The 22,479-nt window shown below is 37.7% G+C and overlaps 1 protein-coding gene across 2 annotated transcripts in view; it reads left to right on the top strand.

The window, feature by feature from the left end:
* The first annotated feature begins 811 nt into the window (after window positions 1-811).
* The window catches only part of robo3 (roundabout, axon guidance receptor, homolog 3 (Drosophila)), a 205,744-nt gene continuing 184,076 nt past the window's right edge, over window positions 812-22,479 (top strand). For both annotated transcript variants that reach the window (XM_057820223.1, XM_057820222.1), the window contains exons 1-2: window positions 812-1,332; window positions 19,525-19,851. In XM_057820223.1, coding sequence (XP_057676206.1) covers window positions 1,269-1,332; window positions 19,525-19,851 — 391 coding nt within the window. In that variant the 5' untranslated portion in view covers window positions 812-1,268. The remainder of the gene's footprint in view (window positions 1,333-19,524; window positions 19,852-22,479) is intronic.

Here is a 22,479-nt window from a genome sequence, read left to right as displayed (position 1 = left end):
AGTTTAAGAAGTGTTTAAAAACCATTTATTAATATGTAGATAGTTTTTCCCCCCTAATTATTCTTTTGGGAAAAACTGAGAAAAAAAAACATCCCTTATATGTATCTCTTTCCAAAGATAAATCTAAATAAATTAATTGCACACAAAAACAAAAACAAAACAAAAAAAAAGATTGGCGCTACTTCGCGGTTTTTCACTTATCGCGGCAGTTTCTGGTCCCCATTAAAAGCGAAAAACGAGGGATCACTATATTTCTCTTTGCACTTCACTGCACTACCATTAATAGTAAGCACAATTTTCTGTTGGCTCCACCTTATAAACTTGTAAGAAAAGATAGAACATTCGTATTACATTAAAGTGAATAATTTTGTTGTTGATAAGAGTAATGAGGTATCTGATCTTGTAGTCGTTTCAATATTACAACAGTATAACCGAGTTCTTCGAATTGCTCCAGTTGAAACAAACGTGTGCTGATTGTTGGCTGCCCCTTTAAATTTACAGCACTCTCATTGTAAAGTAACGTCTATGACAGCAGTAAAACAAGGACAATTGCCTTCAAAATAAAAATGCATTTGTGGTTATGAGTACCCTAGTTCTGGAGTAAAACCAAAATCTCACTCCGTGACGCAATTATAAAAAATAGTCTTGATAAAATCTTAGTTATCGTTGCAGTAAAACTGCAACATTACATCAACTTGTTTCTGTTTGTTTAAAACGTGCCACTGTTTTTCTGTTATTTGGAAAGGTTTACCGGAAACAGTTCCCTGACTCTCTAAAATTGATCCTTTTGAGAACAGCAGTCAGTCAGTCTCATGTAGCGGGTAAGAAAGAACGGAGGAATAAAGTGTGTTGAAAGACACCGCGCGCTATAACTAAATGCTTTCTGTCAATCCGGTCACTGCATGTACCTTTGAGACTCTAATTGACATTTTGATTTTTCTTTGTTTTCAAACGGAGGTATATATTTATTATTATTGAAACGCAAAAAAGGAAATATTCGCGAATGACCGGTTGCTGCCCGCTTTCACAGCCGCATGTCCTGTCATCACCTGCGGCTTGCTGTTAATTGGACCATTCGCTGGACTAGATGCCGACTTTCAGTGCTTTGGAAAAGTAACTTGGGATTTGTTGAGTCCTATTTTAATTAGAGCAGCGGCTTTGTTGCTGACTGTGAAGTTTTGCTCTGTTTATGGAGACTTCATTAAACAGACTTGGATTGTTTTCAAGACTGACCTTCCTAATTTACCTATGAAACATTTCGGTATAAAATGGAGTATCACCTGGTCTCACCCTCTCTACTGGTTGTATTAACGCTTTGGAGTTTGGCTTATGGTAAGTTTAATTGTTTTTAGATGGTTCGCTTGAGTGACATTTGCACAGATGGAACCCATGCGCCTCACATCGTCAGTCCCCAAATAAGGTCTAGGTAACCCCCCCAGAGCTTTTTAAACACAATAGCATTTCAATTATTGTATATGTGAAAAAAGAGGAGACCTGAGAGTTACTTAAATGCCAGATATAGTAAAATGAAAGATGTGATATGGTAAATGGTAACATCTTAGCTTGTATGTTTGATTATACAGTATAGGAGTAGGGACAGCGCTAGGCATAATACAATACTGGGGCACAAGTGCGTGGGTAGGTGAGCAATCTTTTTTTTATTTTTATTTTTTATTTTTTTTTAAGCACTTATCATAAAAAGTCAGAAATAGCGCTTTAAACTACGAATAATCAAACCAAAAGTTTCTGTAAAAAAAAAAAGTTGTTTTTCAGCCATCAGTCTTCAGAATCAAAATTGGGACATCCCTTGTTGATAGTCAATTCACCTCTGCTCATGCTCATTAACTTCCATCTCTGATTCACCTCTTCCTACACTCTGCTGCTCTTCTTTGGGCAGAAATGGGGATATACCACTGTAACTGTTGTGCAATTAATCAGTGTTCCTCAACTGGTAGGTTATGACCTAAAAGTGGTTTATGTTGCCTCGGTGGGTTACCTAGCTTACCTCTCTCATTCCTCCTTGCTGCAAGCAAATAACTTTTTACTATCAATTTGCTGTTTGAGTCAAATAGAAATAAATTTAAAAAAGACTTCTTGTTACACTAGTAATAGTTTAACGCAGAAGTTAAAAAAAGAAAAGAAAAAAAAGAGTGCGTTATGAGCTTCACGTAATGTTTCTTTCGCCACGACGGGAGGAGAACTATTGTGCTGTTCTCAATAACATTTCTGCACAGTCACAAACGATATTTCATTTGGTAATGCGGAGGTACTAGCAAAGGTCTCCAAACCGGTCCTCAAGGCCTGTTATGGATGCTGGTTTTTGTTTCTACCGATCGAGCAAAGACAGTTTAACCACTGAGGTTTCTGCTAAAACAAGCAACTCCTGACTGTAATCAACTAATTACACTTGTAAGACGCCACATTGGTGAAAAGGTGTCGTCTTGTTTTGTTGTAATGAATTCCTGCACCCACTGCAGTCCTGTGTGGAAGACTTTGTAGACCTTTCGTTTATAGCACCTAGAAAGATGATTTTATTTGTCGATCCATTTCCATTAAGTAAAGATGCTATTTTGCCCTACTTTGCTACAGGACATTAGCACGAACATGCACACTTTATTCATACTCCAAATGTAAGTTTACCGTATTAACACTAAGTTACAGTAAGAGAGCCGGGTTATGAGCTTCTCATATGATATTTTGGACACGACGGGAGGAGAAATACTGTGCTTTCCTCTACAACATATTAGCAAAATTGAAAATAATTAATTTTGTAACGCGTGGATTGCATCGGCAAAGACGATTTTGTGACATCATGTTAAGTATGGACAAATGTGCATGGGTAAAGATGCTATTTTTGCCCTTGTCAGTAGACCTAGATGCTACACAACTTTTTTCATATTCCTATTGTCAATTTACCTTTTAGGCAAGTACCACCTTTTTCGCACTTTAAAGCGCACCTAAAAGCCTACAATTTCTCAAAACCGACAATGCGGCTTATAGATGGATCGATATTGGATAATCATGGTATGACATTCCCTTTACCGCGGCTTCATCTAGTGGATGCATAGCGCAACCCAAATCACTATTACTACCACTAAAACTACTATTGCGCGTTATAATCCAGTGCGCCCTATATATGAAAACAGTTTTTTCATTGAAGGTGCGCCTTATAGGCCAATACACTTTATAGTGTAGATATACGGTAATATTGGAAAACTCAAAAGTACATCACCTTGCAAGGAGGAGTCATGCGACTTTGGCTTCTGTTGTCAATTTGTTTCTCATCAATTGTCTATATGGTTCAAAGGCACCTCCAGTGCATATATTGCTTTGTTTCTGAATTTCTCACGACTAATTTAACATTAAGAATTAGATTTGGTTTTTGTGGGGTTTTTTCTGTATTGGTACACGGCATCATTAATTCTGACTGGGAACATGGTAGCAACCTTAGTTTACGTAGCAAAGACGAAGAAAAAGAGCGGATCTCGTAATTGGCTGATGGTGGAGAGTGGGCGGGACATCCGGTGTAAAGAAAACTTTTTGTGGCTGACAATCAAATTTTAAATTACAATTTTGGCTTAACCATTGAGTACCACGTTAGTAGTAGTTCCAAAAACCATGTTTTTTTTTTTTCATATCGAAATATTAGGGTCATTTCACAAATAATAAAAGTGTAAATCTTACATACTGCTGCTTTAATCATATTCATACAATTGGATACAGTTTAAACATTGATCAAGTTTACAGCAATTATCAGGTATTCAATAGGTGAACAGAACGAAAAATCTTTCTCAATTATGCTATTTAAAAGGCCACTTAAACTAGATGTGATTAGCCCATGTGCAGCTTTACTATGGGACTTGCCCACGGGACCCCCGTTTCTGACCAGCATCTGCTCCCTATTGAAATCTTACCTCAGTGGGTGACAGCCTTGCTCATTTATCTACATTATTAGACCCATTATGAGATGACACCTCATCTGCACAAAGAAATGCAGTATTACTGTCTGTACCATTGACTTTGGAGTATGCGTGAGGACACCGTCAACTGACAGTAACTTTGAGTCGTTTGCGATTGATGTTTTGGGCACTTCTACTGTACAGCATACAAAAAATTATGGCACCTCTGAGCTGTGTTTCAGGGGTTGCTTTAAATTGATAGCAATCAGGATGCAGACTAGTCTCGAACAAACAGCAGTATTACCTTGACTGGCAGCTGAAATCACAGTGCCCCTTATTCTGCAGACTGCTTTTTACCACAGGATGAACATCCTTGTTTCAAATCCTCCTTTTAATACCAGAGCGCTCCCCCAAACCCCCCTCACAAGCATACACACACACAGACATGTGGAGCCAGATGCTCTTTAAACCGTTTGTTTGCTCAGTAAGCTGACACTGAAATCAGCGGTGTAATTTTCAGTCATCTCTGTCACCATCAGTCAACACGGTAATGTCGGGCATTTCTCCCCAATGGCCATTAGCACACTGTGTTTGCCAAACTCTTAACTGAAATAACTGTGGGACGACTTACTTTTTCCCCAACTCTAAACATGCCAGTAACCAGATCAAACAGCTCACACCAAACCTTGAGAGCTAAACTGTAATTAGGAGCTTAGCGTACGGTTCTGTGTCCTTCAGGGAGAACAGTGCTTGGGTGTATTGTGATTAAGCTAGCACCATCAACACAACATTTAGTTGTTTATTGGCTTTTTGTTGCTTTCGCATTCACAGTGACATTGTCATTTACAATGTTGTTCTGTGGACAAGGTTGATTTGGGATTAATTGATCAGACAAAGACGCTTTGGCAGAATCTACAACCCCTAGCAAAAAGTATGGAATCACCAGTCTCGGACGAGCACTCAGACATTTTATTATGTAGAAAAAAACTCAGATAAAAAGCTTGAAAAAATAATGAATTAGTTCAAAAGCGCAACTCTTTAGCATTCAGAAACACTATAAGAAATGAATAAAGTAAATGTTACTTTTATAGAGCGAGTGCAGGGAAATAAATATAGAATCACTCCATTCTGAGGAAAAATATATAGAATCATGAGAAACAAAGAAATAACAATCAAAACACATTTCTAGTATTTAGTTGCACCACCTCTGGCTTTTATGACAGCTTGCAGTCTCTGAGGCACTGACTTGATGAGTGACAAACAGTATTCTTCATCAATTTGGTGCCAACTGTCTTTGATTGCAGTTGCCAAATCATCCTTGCAAGTCTAAGCCTTGCTGTTGACCATCTTTTTCAATTTCCACCACAGGTTTTCAATAGGGTTGAAATCTGGGCTATTTGCAGACCATGACATTGACTGGATGAGTCTTTCTCCAAGGAATGCTTTAACAGTTTTAGCTCTGTGCCATGATGCATTGTCATCTTGGAAAATGACATATTTTCAATTGAAGGGATAAGAAAGCTGTCTAAAATTTCAATGTGAACTTGTGAATTTATTGAAGATTTAACCACAGCAATTTCCTAGTGCCTTTGCCTGACATGCAGCCCCATATCATTAAAGACTGTGGGAATTTTGATGTTTTCTTCAGTCAGTCATCTTTGTAAATCTCATTGGAATGGCACCAAACAAATGTTCCAGCATCATCTACTTGTCCAATGCTGATACTTAACTCATCAGTGAAAATAGCCTTCATCCAGTCATTCACAGTCCATGATTGCCTCTCTTTAGCCCATTGCAGTCTTGTTCTTTTCTGTTTAAGTGACAATGATGGTTTCCTTTTACCTTTCCTGTATGAAAATCCCATTTCCTTTAGACAATTTTGCATAGTTCTCTCACATACCTTGACTCCAGCTTCCTCCCATTTCTTCATTTGTCTTGTTGTACATCTTCTATTTTCAAGACATATGGCCTTTAGTTGTTTGTCATAACCTTTGGATGTCTTTCTCGGTCTACCAGTATGCTTAGCTTTAACAACCTTGCCATGCTGTTTGTATTTGGTCCAGATTTTTAATACAGCTGACTGTGAACAGCCCACATCTTTGGCAACAATACGTGTATCATAACCTTCTTCAAGAATTTTGATAATCCTCTCCTTGGTCTGAAGAGACATCTCTCTTGTTGGAGCCATGATTCTTGTGAATCCACTTGGTCCAGCAGCCCTCAGAGGTGTGATAACGACACTGTTTTTAACTGCTGACTAACGAGCAGATCTAATCTGAGGCAGGGGCCCAATTAAGTAGAGGAAATTGACTGGGTGTGTCTGTATTTTCTCCTCAAAATGGAGTGATTCCATATTTTTTTTCTTCAGAATGGATTGGTTCTATATTTATTTCCCTGCACTTGCGCTATAAAAGTAAAATTTACTGACCACCACAATGTTTTTTTATTCATTTCTTTTAGTGTTTCTGAATGCCAAGGACTTGCACTTTTGAACTAATTATTTTTTTCAAGATTTTTATCTGAGTTCAACATAATAAAATGTCTGAGTGAGTGCTCGTCCAAGACTGGTGATTCCATACTTTTTGCTTGGGGTTGTAATAGCTGCTGCTTGGATTTTATCTCAATAATCCAATTCTGTAGGCTGTTAGTCTTTAGTATAGCAGGCTTGCTCACCTCAAGTCACCCTATCTGTTATACAGTATGTCCCAGCACTGCCCACACCATAGATTTATTCCTCCATGCGCCCGCCGATTAGCAAGGACACGTCGCCACTCATTGCTGCAATTTCTACATTTTTAAGCAAGCAATACTCACTACTACAATACTGAAGGAAATATATGGCCCTTATAAAATTACAATATGTTTCAACCAAATCATTCAATATGCCAACATTTCTGAAGACTGTCCACAATAGCAGTTAACGGTTAAACGTGTATGTCTACAATTTTAAGTTCAGCTAAAATGCATTCTAATACAGCAGCTTCTTTGCTCTAGTTCAGGGATCGTCAAAATGTTGAAAGAGCTAAATTGGCGCAGAAAACAAAAAACAAATATGTGTGTAGCCACAAAAAATTGAAAGACGTATAATGAAGGAAACACATGCTGTATGTAGCTATATTAGTTTTATTAGCCTACTACCAAAATGACTAAATTGGCTACAAATACAGCCCTCATGATTTCCGTATTTTCCGCAATATAAGGGGCACCTGCAAGCCTTTAATTTTCTCAAAAGCCGACTGCGCCTTACAGTCCGATGTGCCTAATATATGGATCAATATTAGTTAATCATGGCATGACTTTCGGCTTAGCTCAGCTCCATCATTTGGATGCATAACGCAATGCCAACCACTACTACTGCGCCTTATATTGCAAATTGCAGTGCGCCCTATACACGAAAATGGTTTAAAACAGCCCATTCATTGAAGGTGCGCCATCTACTCCGATACGCCTAATAGTGCGGACAATACGGTAAATGTTTATTTTCTCTGCAATGAATCCTATAGAGAATGACGCACCACGTGACTACTCTGTTGTACAATGCCGCCTCAAGTCTAACGTCATTACAATATTAATGAATTAGAAGAATATATGTGTGATGTTTTTCGTCCTACCGAAACCATATTAAAACTAACAATATATTTCCCTCATCTTTTTCCATTTTCAAACATTTTTGAAAAAGCTCCAGGGAGCCACTAGGGCAGCGCTAAAGAGGCTCTAGAGCCGCAGGTTGCTGACCCCTGTCTAGTTATATCTGGCATATTAGCGTCTCGCAGTTCGAGTTGTAAACTGCTTGTAATTTCTGATTTGGAGATAGAGTGGTATTTCTACATACAAATGTCTCTACATACAGAATTTTTAGCTTAAGACAAGCCTTAACCGGAAAATATTGCCACTTGTTAAAAAAGAAATTTCAAGATATGAAAGGCAAAAATACAGTATGTGTGGTACTCGCAGCTCCCAGAGTTTATTCAACATAACATTCTTATAACTGCCCTGCTATTGGCTATTGCCTAACAACCAATTGGCTAACAGGGACCTCGACTGTATGTTTATGTGTGTATCCCAGCATCCTCTTCATTTGCCCCTCGAGTTCCGACAGCTTTACATGAGTGTATTAACTTTTATTCTTTATTCTTGTTTTTTTTAAATTATGCACAACACTGATTTATGTTTATTATGCAATAATCTAAATGTAACATGTATTTGTTACATGTTTTGATGCATTTTTATGCATTATAAAAGATTTATGTCGGAAATTTGTAGGGCTTGGAATGGATTAGGGCATTTACACGGAAAACGCGTCTCTACTTACATAATTTTTAAGATATGAAACTACTTCCAGAACCAATTAATTTCATAAGTAAAGGTACCACTGTAAAAGGTTAAATTCAACAATTTTTCTAAAAATGACATAACAATAACATGCTTTAGATGCACTGTAATAATAAAATGTCTACAAAAAAAAAAAAAAAAATGTCTGGCATTAGTGGGTTTGTCATCATTGTGATAGTCTTGGCAGAGTCTTAGCACACATTTGGTCACTTGAATGCTCAGAATAGAAAAAAAAATGTGATAACAGATTATTTTGAGGCACTGGCACATCAAGGTGAAGGCCTTTTGACAGCTACTGTCATGATGTAATAGCTGACTCTAGAGCTGTGGCAGATACATAGAGTAGCTCTTATCTTACCAAAGTGTTTGAGACACATAAAAATCAGCAAGGGACCAGAGGCAGCTCGGCCCGCTTTAGCCTAGCTCTTGCACACTGCTTGATGATTGACAGATACATTTTCAGCTGTGTAGCAAAGCACTTAGGACCCACTTTATAAATCCTTATTTTTGCACACAGAATGTTCAACATTTACATTATACAGGTGTAATTAGATATGTTACTTTTAAGTGAATTTATCGTAGTTGTGACACATATTTCTTAAAATCATGTACAGTACACAAGCAGTCTAGAACGGATCGAAGAATGCTTCCGGTACTGTATGTTGTGTGATAGGAAAGTAACTGTTTGGATGAAGGTAAACATATTAAACAGTTGTGATTTGTTGGGGTGTGACGATATCTAATGATACTTTGTATCCCAAAAGGTTATTGTATGTTCCTGCCAAGAATCGATACATTGTTTTCAAAACCTCCGTGAAGTTGGCCCCGCATTAAACGCAAATTTATGAAAATGATGCATAGGCTTCATAATGATATTGACGGGACACGAGGCGCGGGGCCGATTAATAGGGGGCCCGCATCATTCTTAGCGTGGCCGTCAAAGCTGACTGAGTGGAATCACAGACAAAGAGCTTTTTTCGTTGAAAATTCTTGTGAATAAATGCTTAAATCCCTGAATACTTTATAGATATGGACGTAAAACAGTCTCAATTCTTGGTTAAAAGCAAAAAAAACACAAACGTGCAGTTAACATTTATTTTATGCAAATATGTCGAAGTACGATGCTAGTCTGTTAGTCAATGTAGCGGCCGCCATATGTCAACAGAGCTTTTCCGGTGAAAATTCTTGTGAAAAAATGCTGAAATCCCTGAATTCTTTGTAGATATGGATGTAAAACAGTCTTGTTACTTGGGTAAAAGCTAAAAAAAAAAAAACATAGCATTTATAATATGTAAATATGTCGAAGTATGATGGTAGTCGGTTAGTCAATGTGGTGGCTGCCATATGTAAACAGAGCTTTTTATGTTGAAATTTCATGTGAATAAATGCATCCCTGAATTCTTTATAGGTATGAACGTAAAACAGCCCCTCTTCTTTGTTAAAAGAGCAAAAAACGCGCAGTTAGCATTTATTTTACGTAAATATGTCGAAAAATTATGCTCGTCTGATAGACAATGTGGCGGGCAGCCTTCGATATATTGAGATGTTAATTTTGAGTGCTGACATCACACAGCCCCCCCATTTACTGCAAAATGGACCCGAAATGCTGCCATTCGTTTATGCTACGTTTCTGCTCATTTTTACTGTAAAAGTTTTCGTTTCTCTTACTATAGTTTTTGAAATATTAACAATTCTTTTATGGGTAAATCTGAGGTCAATCAGCCCCCCCAAAAATGGTGTCAACCATTTGTGCTATGTTTGTGCCGTAAAAGCATTCATTTGTGCTGCTTTTGTTTTTGAGATATTAAAATATTAATTTTGTGTGATGACGTCACACAGTCCCCCATTGATTGCAAAATGGACCCGAAATGGTGCCATTCGTTTCCTACATTTGTGCTGTAAAAAATTTCATTTCTGATGACTACAACCCTCACATTCACACAATCCCGACAGAAATACATGTCAATATGCCGCCTCCTCCGCCCCCTTTGAAGAGGATGGATTTTTTTTTTGGGGGGGGGGGGGGGGGGGGGGGGGAGGCAGGTCTAGCAACCACTATAAGTATTGTAAAAAAGACATCAATGTTGTGGAGGTGGGGAACACACCACTAATTTTGCTACTGCCAGTTCGACCTGCATCAGAGTTAGCATAACATTAAACAATGTAAACGTGCTAACCTGTAAAACTTCAGTAGAAAGCTGCTTAGAGAGGTGTCTTGTGTCAATGTTTTCTACATTTAATGTTAATTCAACTGTGCCTTTTGTGCATTTATTCATTACTTAAAATGTATTCATTTTCTACATCATTCTGAAAAAAAAAATATTTGCAACCTATGCACATTTTAGCCCCTCCACCCCCTACCTCCTAAAAGAACAACCAATCGCAATTTCCTTTATATGAAGCAATCATTTTGAAAAATGACTTTCTCCCTATAAAAATAATTTTAACTTTTTTCATTTTTATGTAATAATCAGCTATTTTTGAGAAATGTACCCAATCTGTTTGGTCTTTTTAATGCCCCACTCCCAGCAAAAATGTACATGCAGGTTATGCTGTAATAGCGTCCCTACCAATGTTGAGACCAAACCTACGCCCTTGCCCGTAGCACTCCCTAGTCAATACCTGAAAATCAACAGGAAATGACTTGAAATGCTTTAAAATGAACTCATTGGCTTCCATTGACGACTATAAACATCCAATCCATTTGAAATGGGAGTGATTGCTTGCCACCCTTGTTTTAAATTGTTTCACCTAATTACAAGATATTCCAATGCTGGTTTCAAAGGGGAGAAATATAACAAAGCAACTTCTTGGAACACAAAGCTGTTGATGGGCCTCGAAGATGCATGATAAAAACACAATTTCCTTTTGCAAAGATGACCCTTGCCCATTTGGATTTTGGCGTCAACACCCGCTTAAATATAAAGACGTTGCCTCTTTAGGGCTGGTGCTTTGTATTCTCATGTAAGTGCCCTATTTTGTCTTGCCTGGAGGGTCAAGGACAATGAGAGTGCAGCAAAAGCATCTGAGCCTACCTCCTTCGCTGCTGCCAATTTAACTTTGAATATGCATTTGCAAATGAATTCCCATGGCTTTGGGGGAGCTTGAATGAGGGTTTTGGCTTTTGATGAGGCAACATACCAATTAGTTGATTCAGTAGTTGGACAAGTTGTGACATTTTCTGTGACTGTACCTCTTATTTCCAGAAGATTTGCAAAACCTAGCAAATTAACTGAACAAATGTGTTATCATTTTAGCATATTCAACATTTTTCATGAGAATTTAGTTCCCATGCTTCTCTCTTTCTGATTCATCAGCACTCCTGCATTAAAATAAAATAGGTCATGGTTTATGAAGATTGGAAAACTCAGGTTGCAGTGAATCATAGAGAGAGTGATGTTCAGCATCAGTCATTTGCATGCCGCCCGGAGAGTTTCTCTTTATTAGCAAACTTTAAACCTCTAATCAGATATAGAGGATGATTTTTAGGGAGTTGGAATCCCCCCTCAAAGATGAATGGGTATTAGTGCTTCAACGAGTAATCGATTAACTCGAGTAAATCGATGAGAAAAAGCTTCGAATCAAATTTTCCTGCCTCGAGGATTTGTCTAATTAGACCGGTGTTGCAATGGTTTATTTTGAAAGTGTTTGCATTTTGTTTTATTGATTTGGGTGGGTACACTACCCTCAAGTGGCAACAGTGAATAAGACATAATTCATCTAACATGGCTGGATCCAGCTGCTCCCTGTTAAGATCAACATAAGGTTGTACGTTTTTGTTTGAGCTAATATGATTGTTTATGCATGCGCAATTTAAGCCATGTCTACACCTAGCCGTGATTTTTAAAACTGAGGAACCTGCCCTAATACGTCCAGAAAAAATAATTACGTCTACAATCTTCCATAGCCAACAACATTCATTCGTTTTTAAGTACATTCATAACAATGCGCAAAAAATAATTGTCCATAATACCGCTATTCTTCGCATGTGTTCTTCAATTCAGTGTATCACAAAAGTGAGTCCACCACTCGCATTTCTGCAGATATTTAAGTATATCTTTTCATGGGACAGCACTGACAAAATGACACTTTGACACAATGAGTCTGTGTGCAGCCTCTATAATAGGGTTAATTTATTTTCCCCTCAAAATAACTCAAAATATAGCCTTTAATATCTAAACACCTGGCAACAAAAGTCAGTACACCGCATGGGAACTATGTACATTCCTAAATGTCCAAATTGAGTACTGCTTGTCATTTTCCCTCCAAAATGCCATGTGACTCGTTACAGGAGTGCTGTCAGCATTGCTGCAGAAATTGAAGAGGTGGTGGTGGTGGTGGTGGTGGGGCGGGGGTGGGGGGGGGCTTGGGTCATTCCCACCACCATGCTTCACTGTAGGCATGACACACTTATCTTTGTACTCCTCACCTGGTCACCGCCACACATGCTTGAGACCATCGGAACCAAACAAATTAATCTTCGTCTCATCAGACCATAGGACAAGGTTTTAGTAATTCCATGTGCTTTGTTGACATGTCTTCAGCAAACTGTTTGTGTGCTTTCTAGTGTACCGTCTTCAGAAGAGGCTTCCTCCTCCTGGGGTGCTAGCCATGCATACCAATTTGATGTAGAGTACACCGTATGCTCTAAACCAGGGGTGTCCAAACTTTTTGCAAAGGGGGCCAGATTTGGTATGGTAAAAATGTGGAGGGCCGACCTTGGCCTTTACTTAGAACAATATATTTAAGCAAATTTTAGCAAGCCATTCTGTGTGTCACATTTGCTTTATTTATTTATTTATTTATTTTTATTAATTTAGGGCTGTCAAAATTATTGCGTTAACGGGCGGTAATTAATTTTTTAAATTAATCACGTTAAAATGTTTAACGCAATTAACACACATGCCCCGCTCAAACAGAAGACAGCGCAGTGTCATGTCCACTTGTTACTTGTGTTTTTTGGTGTTTTGTCGCCCTCTGCTGGTGCTTGGGTGTGACTGATTTTATGGGTTTCAGCACCATGAGCATTGTGTAATTATTGACATCAACAATGGCGAGCTACTAGTTTATTTTTTTATTTAAAATTTTACAAATTTTATTAAAACGAAAACATTAAGAGAGGTTTTAATATAAAAATTCTATAACTTGTTCTAAATTTTATCTTTTAGTCTTTCTGTCCATGGATCGCTTCAACATAATGCCATCTTGTTGATTTATTGTTATAATAAACAAATACAGTACTTATGTACAGTATGTTGAATGTATATATCCATCTTGTGTCTTATCTTTCTATTCCATCAATAACTTAAAGAAAAATATGGCATATTTTATCGATGGTTTGAATTGCGATTAATTACTATTAATTAATTTTTAAGGTGTGATTAACTCGATTAAAAAATTTTATCGTTTGCCAGCCCTAAATTAATTATTTCAACAATCACGCAACTAGCCTTTGTGGCGTTCTCTTTCGACTCTCGGGCTCTTGCGAAATACTGCTGCTGTAAAATTCAGCTAGCCTCAAGTTGCTTCAATTTCTCACTACATATCTTCTGTGTAAGCTTGTCGTACATGAAAGCGTGTCTTGTTTGTTAATATCGCCTCACATTGAAGGCTTTAAAAACAACGGCTGTCTCTTTGCAAATGATGCAGACGCAGTTGTTGCATATTTTAGAGAAGAAATACAGTAGTCCAATTTCCACCTATCCTTGAAGCGTCGGCCGTCACAGTCAACTTTAATTTTTTTGTTGATTGTCGCCATTTTAGAAATGGGGAATAAAGGGTAACGTGGGGTAATGTTGCTTAGAGTGCTGCTGCCTTTTAGTGGGTAAATGAGGAGCAGCATTTAACGTGTAAGCTACTTTATATGCTGGTAGCAGTACAGCTGACCAATTTATTAAGTCTGTGTGCGGGCCAGACGTTATTGATTTTATGACAGAGGTTGGGGGCCGGATGAAATTTGACCACGGGCCGCATTTGGCCCCCGGGCCGGACTTTGGACATGCCTGCTCTAAACACAAACAGGCTGACCACACACACACACACACACACACACACACACACACACACACACACACACACACACACACACACACACACACACACACACACACACACACACACACCTCTTCAATCTCTGCAACAATGCTGACAGCACTCCTGTAACGAGTCACATGACATTTTGGAGGGAAAATGACAAGCAGTACTCAATTTGGACATTTAGGGATGTACATAGTTCCCATGCGGTGCACTCACTTTTGTTGCCAGGGGTTTAGATATTAATGGCATCATTTGGAGTTATTTTGAGGGGAAAATAAAATTTATTATATAAGCTGCACACAGACTACTTTTCATTGTGTCATTTTGTCAGTGTTGCCCCATGAAAAGATATACTTAAATATCTGCAGGAATGCGAGGGGTGTACTCACTTTTATGATACACTATATATATACAGTATATCTATAAAGTATTGGATATACTGCAAGAGTTTGTAAATAAATCGTAGCAAAAAGCACCTGTGTCTAATAGATCTAAACCCACTGCGAAGGTATCCATGTTTACTTCATATGTAAACATTGGTCTCATGTGCGACATAGGAACAAAGTTTGTCGCAGTCAGTGACGTTTCCACAGTTAAATCTTCGGTTATCAAGTGTCCACATGATGCCGCTACAAATGCAGAATTCGCACATCTTTTTTATTATTATTATTATTATTATATTTGATAGCATTTAAGCTAGCGGACATTTGCTATGCAAGTTAGCCAAATGTTCTTTTGCTGTACTTTGATGCTCATTTATTATTATTTTATTTATACCATTTGAGGCTAAGCTCAAACTATCTGAATTTATTTTTAAATGCATTGATTGTTTTTGTGAAATGAAAGTATAATTCTGCATGGTTTGAAAAAACACTTGGGAACTTGTTTTTGCATTTAATGCAAAAGTGCAATCTCAGCAAGCCTTTGTTTTACATTTTCGGAAATTTATTCTCCAATGCATTAAATGTTCCTAATCCGATTACTCGATTATTCAAACTAACTAATCGACTACTGAAATAATCGATAGCTGCAGCCCTAGTCCGTATTAATGTTTATTGTCCCTCTGACTGGCCTCTGGAATTTTGTGCTTTTCTGCATGCCAAAATGAATTACATTTATCGTCTTCTCAGGGGGTGTACATGATGTGGGTGTTATATATGCAAGTGTAATACCCGTTTTATGTCCTTTTTGCTGCAGGGACGCAGTGAGCAGAATCTATTTGAGTGTGATGACACATATACTGTACTATTTTCTATTTGGGTGGAGTTTTTAGTTTTTAATCATCTGGGTTTGGATATTTATATACTGTCAGAAACATGCAGGACTTTTGTCACAAAAGATGTATTCCAAGCCTTAGGAGTTTTGGCCTTCAATTTGGGCCAGACGATCAACCAGCACATCTACAAAAAACATCCTGCGGCATTTGCTTTGTTCGTGGTTTTGAGTAATAGATTTATTTTGAGCTGTCACTGGCGGCCTGCAATATCCCTGTATTCCTCCTCGTACACTGACTTAACACATGTAATTTGGTCATCATTCACATTTCTCATCTATTGTTAGTTATCAATAGTGTTTACTTTGACTGAGCACCTTGATGCATTTAAATCGAGGGTCAGCTACCCGTGGCTCCGGAGCCGCAAGAGGTTCTTTGAACCCTCTGATGCGGCTTGCTAGTAGTATAATACAATCCCTAGCAAAAGTATGGAATCAGTAGAACGAACTCAGATAAAAAGCTTGAAAAATAATGAATTAGTTCAAAAGTGCAACTCTTTGGTATTCAGAAACACTAAAATAAATGAATAAAACACATTGTGGTTTTCAGTAAATGTTACTTTTATACAGCAAGTGCAGGGAAATATATATGGAATCACTCCATTCTGAGGAAAAAATACGGAATAATGAGAAACAAAGAAATAAATAATATTCAAAACACATCTCTAGTATTTAGTAGCACCACCTCTGGCTTTTATGACAGCTTGCAGTCTCTGAGGCATGGACTTGATGAGTATTCTTCATCAATTTGATGCCAACTGTCTTTGATTGCAGTTGCCTGATCATCCTTGTGGGTCGGAGCCTTGCTGTGGACCATTTTTTTTTTTCAATATTCACCATAGGTTTTCAATAGGGTTGAGATCTGGGCTATTTGCAGGCCATGACATTGACTGGATGAGTCTTTCTCCAAGGAATGCTTTAACAGTTGTAGCTCTGTGGCATGATGCATTGTCATCTTGGAAAATGACATATTTTCAATTAAAGGGATAAGAAAGCTGTCTAAAATTTCAATGTAAACTTGTGCAATTATTGAAGATTTAACCACAGCCATCTCCTAGTGCCGTTGTCTGACATGTAGCCCCATATCATCAAGGACTGAGGGAATTTTTATGTTTTCTTTAGGCAGTCATCTTTGTAAATCTCACTGGAACAGCACCAAACAAAAGTTCCAGCATCATCACCTTGTCAAGAGTCAAGAATCTGCATTGGACAAGGTGTCAATTGTCAAGAATCTGCATTAGACAATGTTTTTTATTCATTTCTTTTAGTGTTTCTGAATGCTAAGGAGTTGCACTTTTGAACTAATTCATTTTTTTTTTTTTTCAAGCTTTTTATCTGAGTTTGTGCTACATGATAAAATGTCTGAGTGAGTGCTCGTCCGGGACTGGTGATTCCTTACTTTTTGCCAGGGGTTGTAGATCAATGACTATTTGATGAAATTATGTCTGACGCTTACAGAATTTCATAAAGCTTAGTTTTGCTTTAACAGGCAGATTATGTCAGGCTCACGGTTTTGTGTGTTTTGTTAACAGAACACTCACACAGGTCATGAATTCACCTGTGAATGGGGCAAACACTTGTGGGTAGGCCTGTCACGATAACAAATTTTAGAAAGCGATATTATTCATAAATTATTGCCAATATGCGATATTATTGTCATTTTTTAAATTACAATTCAATAACTAATGTAATGACAATACATCCTGATAAATCTCCCATTCAAATGCAATAAATTGTTATTTTTAAATAAAACAAACTATATTAATAATAAACATATTAAAAAAAAAACAAAAAAAAAAAACAATGCAGAATATGAAAAAGGTGAGAAACCCAACACCATTTTTGTTCTTGAAATGTTCACTGAAAGTACATTCGCTAAGCCGCTAACCGTAAGCTTTACACACAGTTTAAAAAAAAAGTGCACTTCAATTTTCGTCATGCATGAGTAAGAGATTTTCTTAGCATCGTTAGCAAATGCTCGGAACCAGCGAGTTCTTATGTTTGAAGAGGCACCTTTTAATCGATATTTTGCGTTTTGGTGAAGACTGCCAATGTTTTATAGCATGCTAAAGTGGTAAGTACACTGTCTTTTTTCCATTAGTCTGTATGTAGCAATGCTAACATTTTACAACGTTTAACATTGACGTGTTTCGTTAATTTGTATGTCTGAAAGTTAATTCTACGGCTTGTTGATGACCAATAAACATCTCTGAAAGGACCTGGAGTCTCATATGCAACCAACACGCACGTGTGCCAAAAGCAAACACATCCACGCGGTGATAAATTGCAGCCGAGAAAATTACCGACTTCATTTTTATTTACCGTGCAATAAATTGACTTATCGCATATAGCGACAGGCTTACTTGTGGGTACAACTTAGTTGGTGAATTTATGACCTGCATGAGTGCTCTGTGAATAAAAATAAAAATTGAACTTATCCTGCTTACTACAAGGAGGCTAAACTCATTTGTTAAGTCAAATATGTACCACAGAATATATAAAAAATATATACCGTACATAGTCGGGAGGCAATCATTGCAAATATCATTGTGTACGTGCAACTCCTAGTGTTGTCTCTTCTTTGGAAACTGGATAAGAATGGCTTATTGAGTGTTAAAGGTTACCGACCCCTGATCTAAATCATCTTGTCTTGTAATAATAATAATTAAATGATTAAATATTTTTAAATTCTGATGCCAACAGCTTTCCATGGACAATTGTATATCTACAGTATAACTCAAGTATCAAGAGTTTGCTTTCTATTTATACTTTTTAAGTTTCTCACATCACTCTTGTCAAAATTTACCCAGTACACTTGAGTATTCCATTAGCTATCTTGTAACTGAGAGCTGCTGACTTTTTGTTAGTGTCCACACTCGCCAGAAGCTAATAGGTCCTTAGGGTCCAGTCTTTCCTTCTATGCACTACTGTCAAGACAACTCCTTGTTGTGTACAGACTCCAACTGTCAAAGGAAATGGATTTCAGTTCAATGTTTCCATCCCCGTACATTGTATCTACCCTCACTCTGAGCTGGGCAGCTGTAAATTACATGAAAACTGCTGGTTTTCTTTCTTTTATATATATATATATTTTTTTTTTCTCCGCAGCATCCAGCATACTTACAGCTCATACAAGCCTGCTGTTGCACTATGCTATTAGATGGACAGTATAGCCCCTTTCCTGGGATTTAAACGGCTAGCACTTATGCAATTTCCCGGGTCGACTGACGCAGACGAAACTACTCATTAGTCTTCGTTATAATTTGGTCATTTCAAAATGTGTTTGTCTTCGTCTAGTTTTTGTTGACGAAAACTCAAGACTAATTTCGTCTACTTATAGTCAACATTCACTAAAAATGTTTTCGTCTGTAAAATTATTTCACTTCCAAAATAAATAAATACGAGTTTTCCAACAACTCTATTTCAAATGAACATTGACAGACGAGCACATATTGTTGCGTCCATAGGGACAATGCCAACTGATTATACACACTCAGCAGGAAAACAGTACATTACAGTATTTTCAATTGATTATACCCTCCTGGACGCCACGAACTGTAAGTTTTCCGAGAGTTTAAGAGGACGTTTGCCGTTAGAGCGTATTGCTAACGCGACTTCTATGCTAACGCTACGAGTTACATTTAGTGTGTGATAATCACTCAGCAATGACCTTTAAAGGCTAAAGCAACATTGCATATTCTCTCGCCAAAAGTTTCTCCTTCAATTTTGTGCCTTCATCCTTAAGAGTAGTACACCCAGAAGGACAAGCAATAGAGGTTAGCAGCCCAATAATAATAACGGAAATAAGGATGGGCTAAACCACCATTGTGTTTACTTTATATACTTTCTTGATGCATTCTGGTCTGTGTCAAATTGGACACAAGGCATGAAACTGGTATCTTAATAGAACGAATTATGCTTTTTTATAGAATAAATTAAAAAAGCTCTATTATAAGCTAATACTTTTGGTCTTTCTATGCTCCAGGATCTCGACCCAGGTTAGAGGATGCTGCCCCACGAGTTGTTGAACATCCATCGGATTTGATTGTTTCGAAGGGAGAGCCAGCCACCCTCAACTGTAAAGCAGAGGGACGTCCGACACCCATGGTGGAATGGTACAAAGATGGCGAGCGAGTTGAAACGGACCGCGAAGACCCTCGGTCTCACAGGATGCTTTTACCCAGCGGTTCCCTATTCTTCTTACGAATTGTACATGGTCGGCGGAGCAAACCTGATGAAGGGGTCTACGTCTGTGTGGCACGAAACTACCTGGGTGAGGCAGTCAGTCGTAATGCATCGCTGGAAGTGGCAAGTAAGTGTCTTTCTTTCACTTAAATAGATAGAATTTTTGAAAACAAAGGTTTTATTCAAACATTGTATTACCTGAACCAATACACATGAGTGTTAGTATAAGTCAATACAGATTTTATCTTGCATTTCTCAATTAGCCTTTCAATTAATTAGGTTCATATACATGAGAAATGTAGCCCTGATCCCTGTTCAACAATCTATTTGGTCTTCCTGATATCCCATCCCCAGCAAAAAAGCGTACATGCAGGTTATGCAGTTATATCGTCCCTACCAATGGTGAAACCAAACCTACGCCCTTGGTTAAAGCACATCTCTTCAGTTCAATTTCTAATCCATTGTGGTGATGTTTAGCCAAGAATATAGGCTTTATATGTCAGGCATGAAAATCTCACCATTTAGCGAAATTCGCCGTTTTGAAGTCAAAAAGGATGACAAACGTGAATTGTGTAGATCCAAGGAGAAATTTTTTAAGGTTTCGGGAGATTATTTTTTTTTAATGTCAGACGCTTGGTACACAAGCAGGGAAAGCGGCACTAAGACATAAAAGTGCACCAGAGTGGCCAAAACATTGACTTATTTTTAACGAAACAAAGGAGGGTACGCTGTTGGCTCCTGTCTCTTTAATGCCAAGGTTGGCTGCACGTCCGCCGCGAATGAACACCTAAAGCGGCGTCATTTTGAAAGATGACAGGAGACAAGCTAGCAGATTGTAAGTCAATCTAACTAACTAACGACATGTTTTATTGAAGTTGTTAAGCCTGTCGCGATATGCAATGAGTCCATTTATCGCATGGTAAATAAAATCGTCACGTGCATGCGTGCATACATTTGTGCGTGCGTGTACACGTGTTGATGGCATATTTTTGTTTATTGGTCATCAACACGCCGTAGAGTTAAAGTTCAGACATACAAAATAAGGAAACACATCTATCTTAAATACTGTAAACGTTAGCATTGCTACATTGAGGTTAACGGGAGACTTTAGCCTGCAATAAAACATTGGCAGTCTTTGCCAAAACGCAAAAATGCGGTTAAAAGGTGACACTTTAAACATGAAAAATCGCTGCTTAACAGCATTTGCAAACGAAAAAAATGGGGGAAAAATTGATTACGGACACCACATGCAATGACAAATGAGCTTTTTTTTGTTGTGGAGAGTAAAGTTTCCTGTTAGCGGTTTAGCGAACATACTTCCGGTGAACATTTCAAAATAAAAGCACGCCATGTTCGTCATATAAATAACGATTTCAGGAGTTAATCCCACATACTTCAGAATTAGGATTCTACACTAAAAGTAGCTTTCAAATGACACCCTTTATGAAAAATCTGATTGCAATGAATAATTATATATTATAGTATAATAATTATTATATAATAATAATTATACTACTATTATATATAGTAGTATACTATAACATTAATGCTACATATATTTTTTTAAGAATTGTTTTGAATCATGTTGGAAAGGTTAAGGCTTATTTGGACTTTAGTGAAGAATTTATTTATTTAACTCATTCACTCCCAGCCATTTTCACCGGAGCAAGGCCCTTCGCTCCCGGCCATTTTACTGGATTTTGACTGATTTTGCAAGGCCCACAAAAAATTCTGTTCTATTGCTATATAAACATGGTACCCACCAAAAGAAAGATTAGACTCTCTTCTTTCAGCAGAAAAAAAAGTAAGTTCATATCTTTTTCCATTCTTTAGAAATCATCATTAGAAAATAGCTTAGTTTGAGCAATTTTCCAATTTCTCATGAAAAAACGGAGAAAATGAGCTTTTTGTAAACGCAAAAATTTCAAACATAACTTTGACTTTAACACGGCTATTTTTTGCTTCAGTGACATCCCAAACATCTGAATAATGTTTTCCTTTTACAAAATAAAATGAACAACCAGCCAAATAGAGCTTTTGATAGCAAAGTAACAATTTATTCACACTTACCTAACTGAGAGATGATGTTTGGTGGCTGCGACAGCGGTTAAACCTTTCCCTCATTGCCGACTGTCTCGTAAAGATGGATTTTTTTTTAGACTTTTTTTTGTGGTGATCACTGTCTCGTTCGCCTGGGGAACTTATGTTCCTGGAGGGGAACTGGTTTGGCCGTGCGCGTTTCCGTGCAGGACACTCGAGCGTGCGGTGGACCTGAGCAGCAAGCTGCGGAGGGGCTCTGCTGACTTCCCTAATAAAGTTGTACTGTTTGAATTGGGTTGTGGGGTCTTAACAAATGCGATACTGCCCTCCAGTGGCCAGTTTTATTGCTTTAAAATTGGTTTTGAGGCTTGTTTTTTGTTTCGGCGATAGATCGGAAGCTCTAGATGCTTCTTGTACAAAAAAACGCAAAAGATTGAAGATACGTTTGTGGGACAGTTAAGCATTTAAAAATAGAACGTCTTTATACGTTTCTGGGAGCAAATGAGTTAATAAAGAAGTGTTCCAAAATGTTTTCATGAATTTATAAGTGTCATCAAAAATTTCATTGCTAAATTAGTTAAAAAAAAAAAAAAAGGGGGGGGGGTATTAGATTAGTCGACTAATCGTAAAAATAGTCGGCTGACTAATTGGGGTAAAAATTAGTCGTTTGGGGCAGCCCAAGTTGTACAGTGTACCGTAACATATTTCCTCCACA

This window comes from Corythoichthys intestinalis, chromosome 18 (genome assembly GCF_030265065.1).
Source record: "Corythoichthys intestinalis isolate RoL2023-P3 chromosome 18, ASM3026506v1, whole genome shotgun sequence".
NCBI classification, from domain to species: Eukaryota; Metazoa; Chordata; class Actinopteri; order Syngnathiformes; family Syngnathidae; genus Corythoichthys; species Corythoichthys intestinalis.
This window is presented reverse-complemented; position numbering and strand designations above follow the sequence as displayed.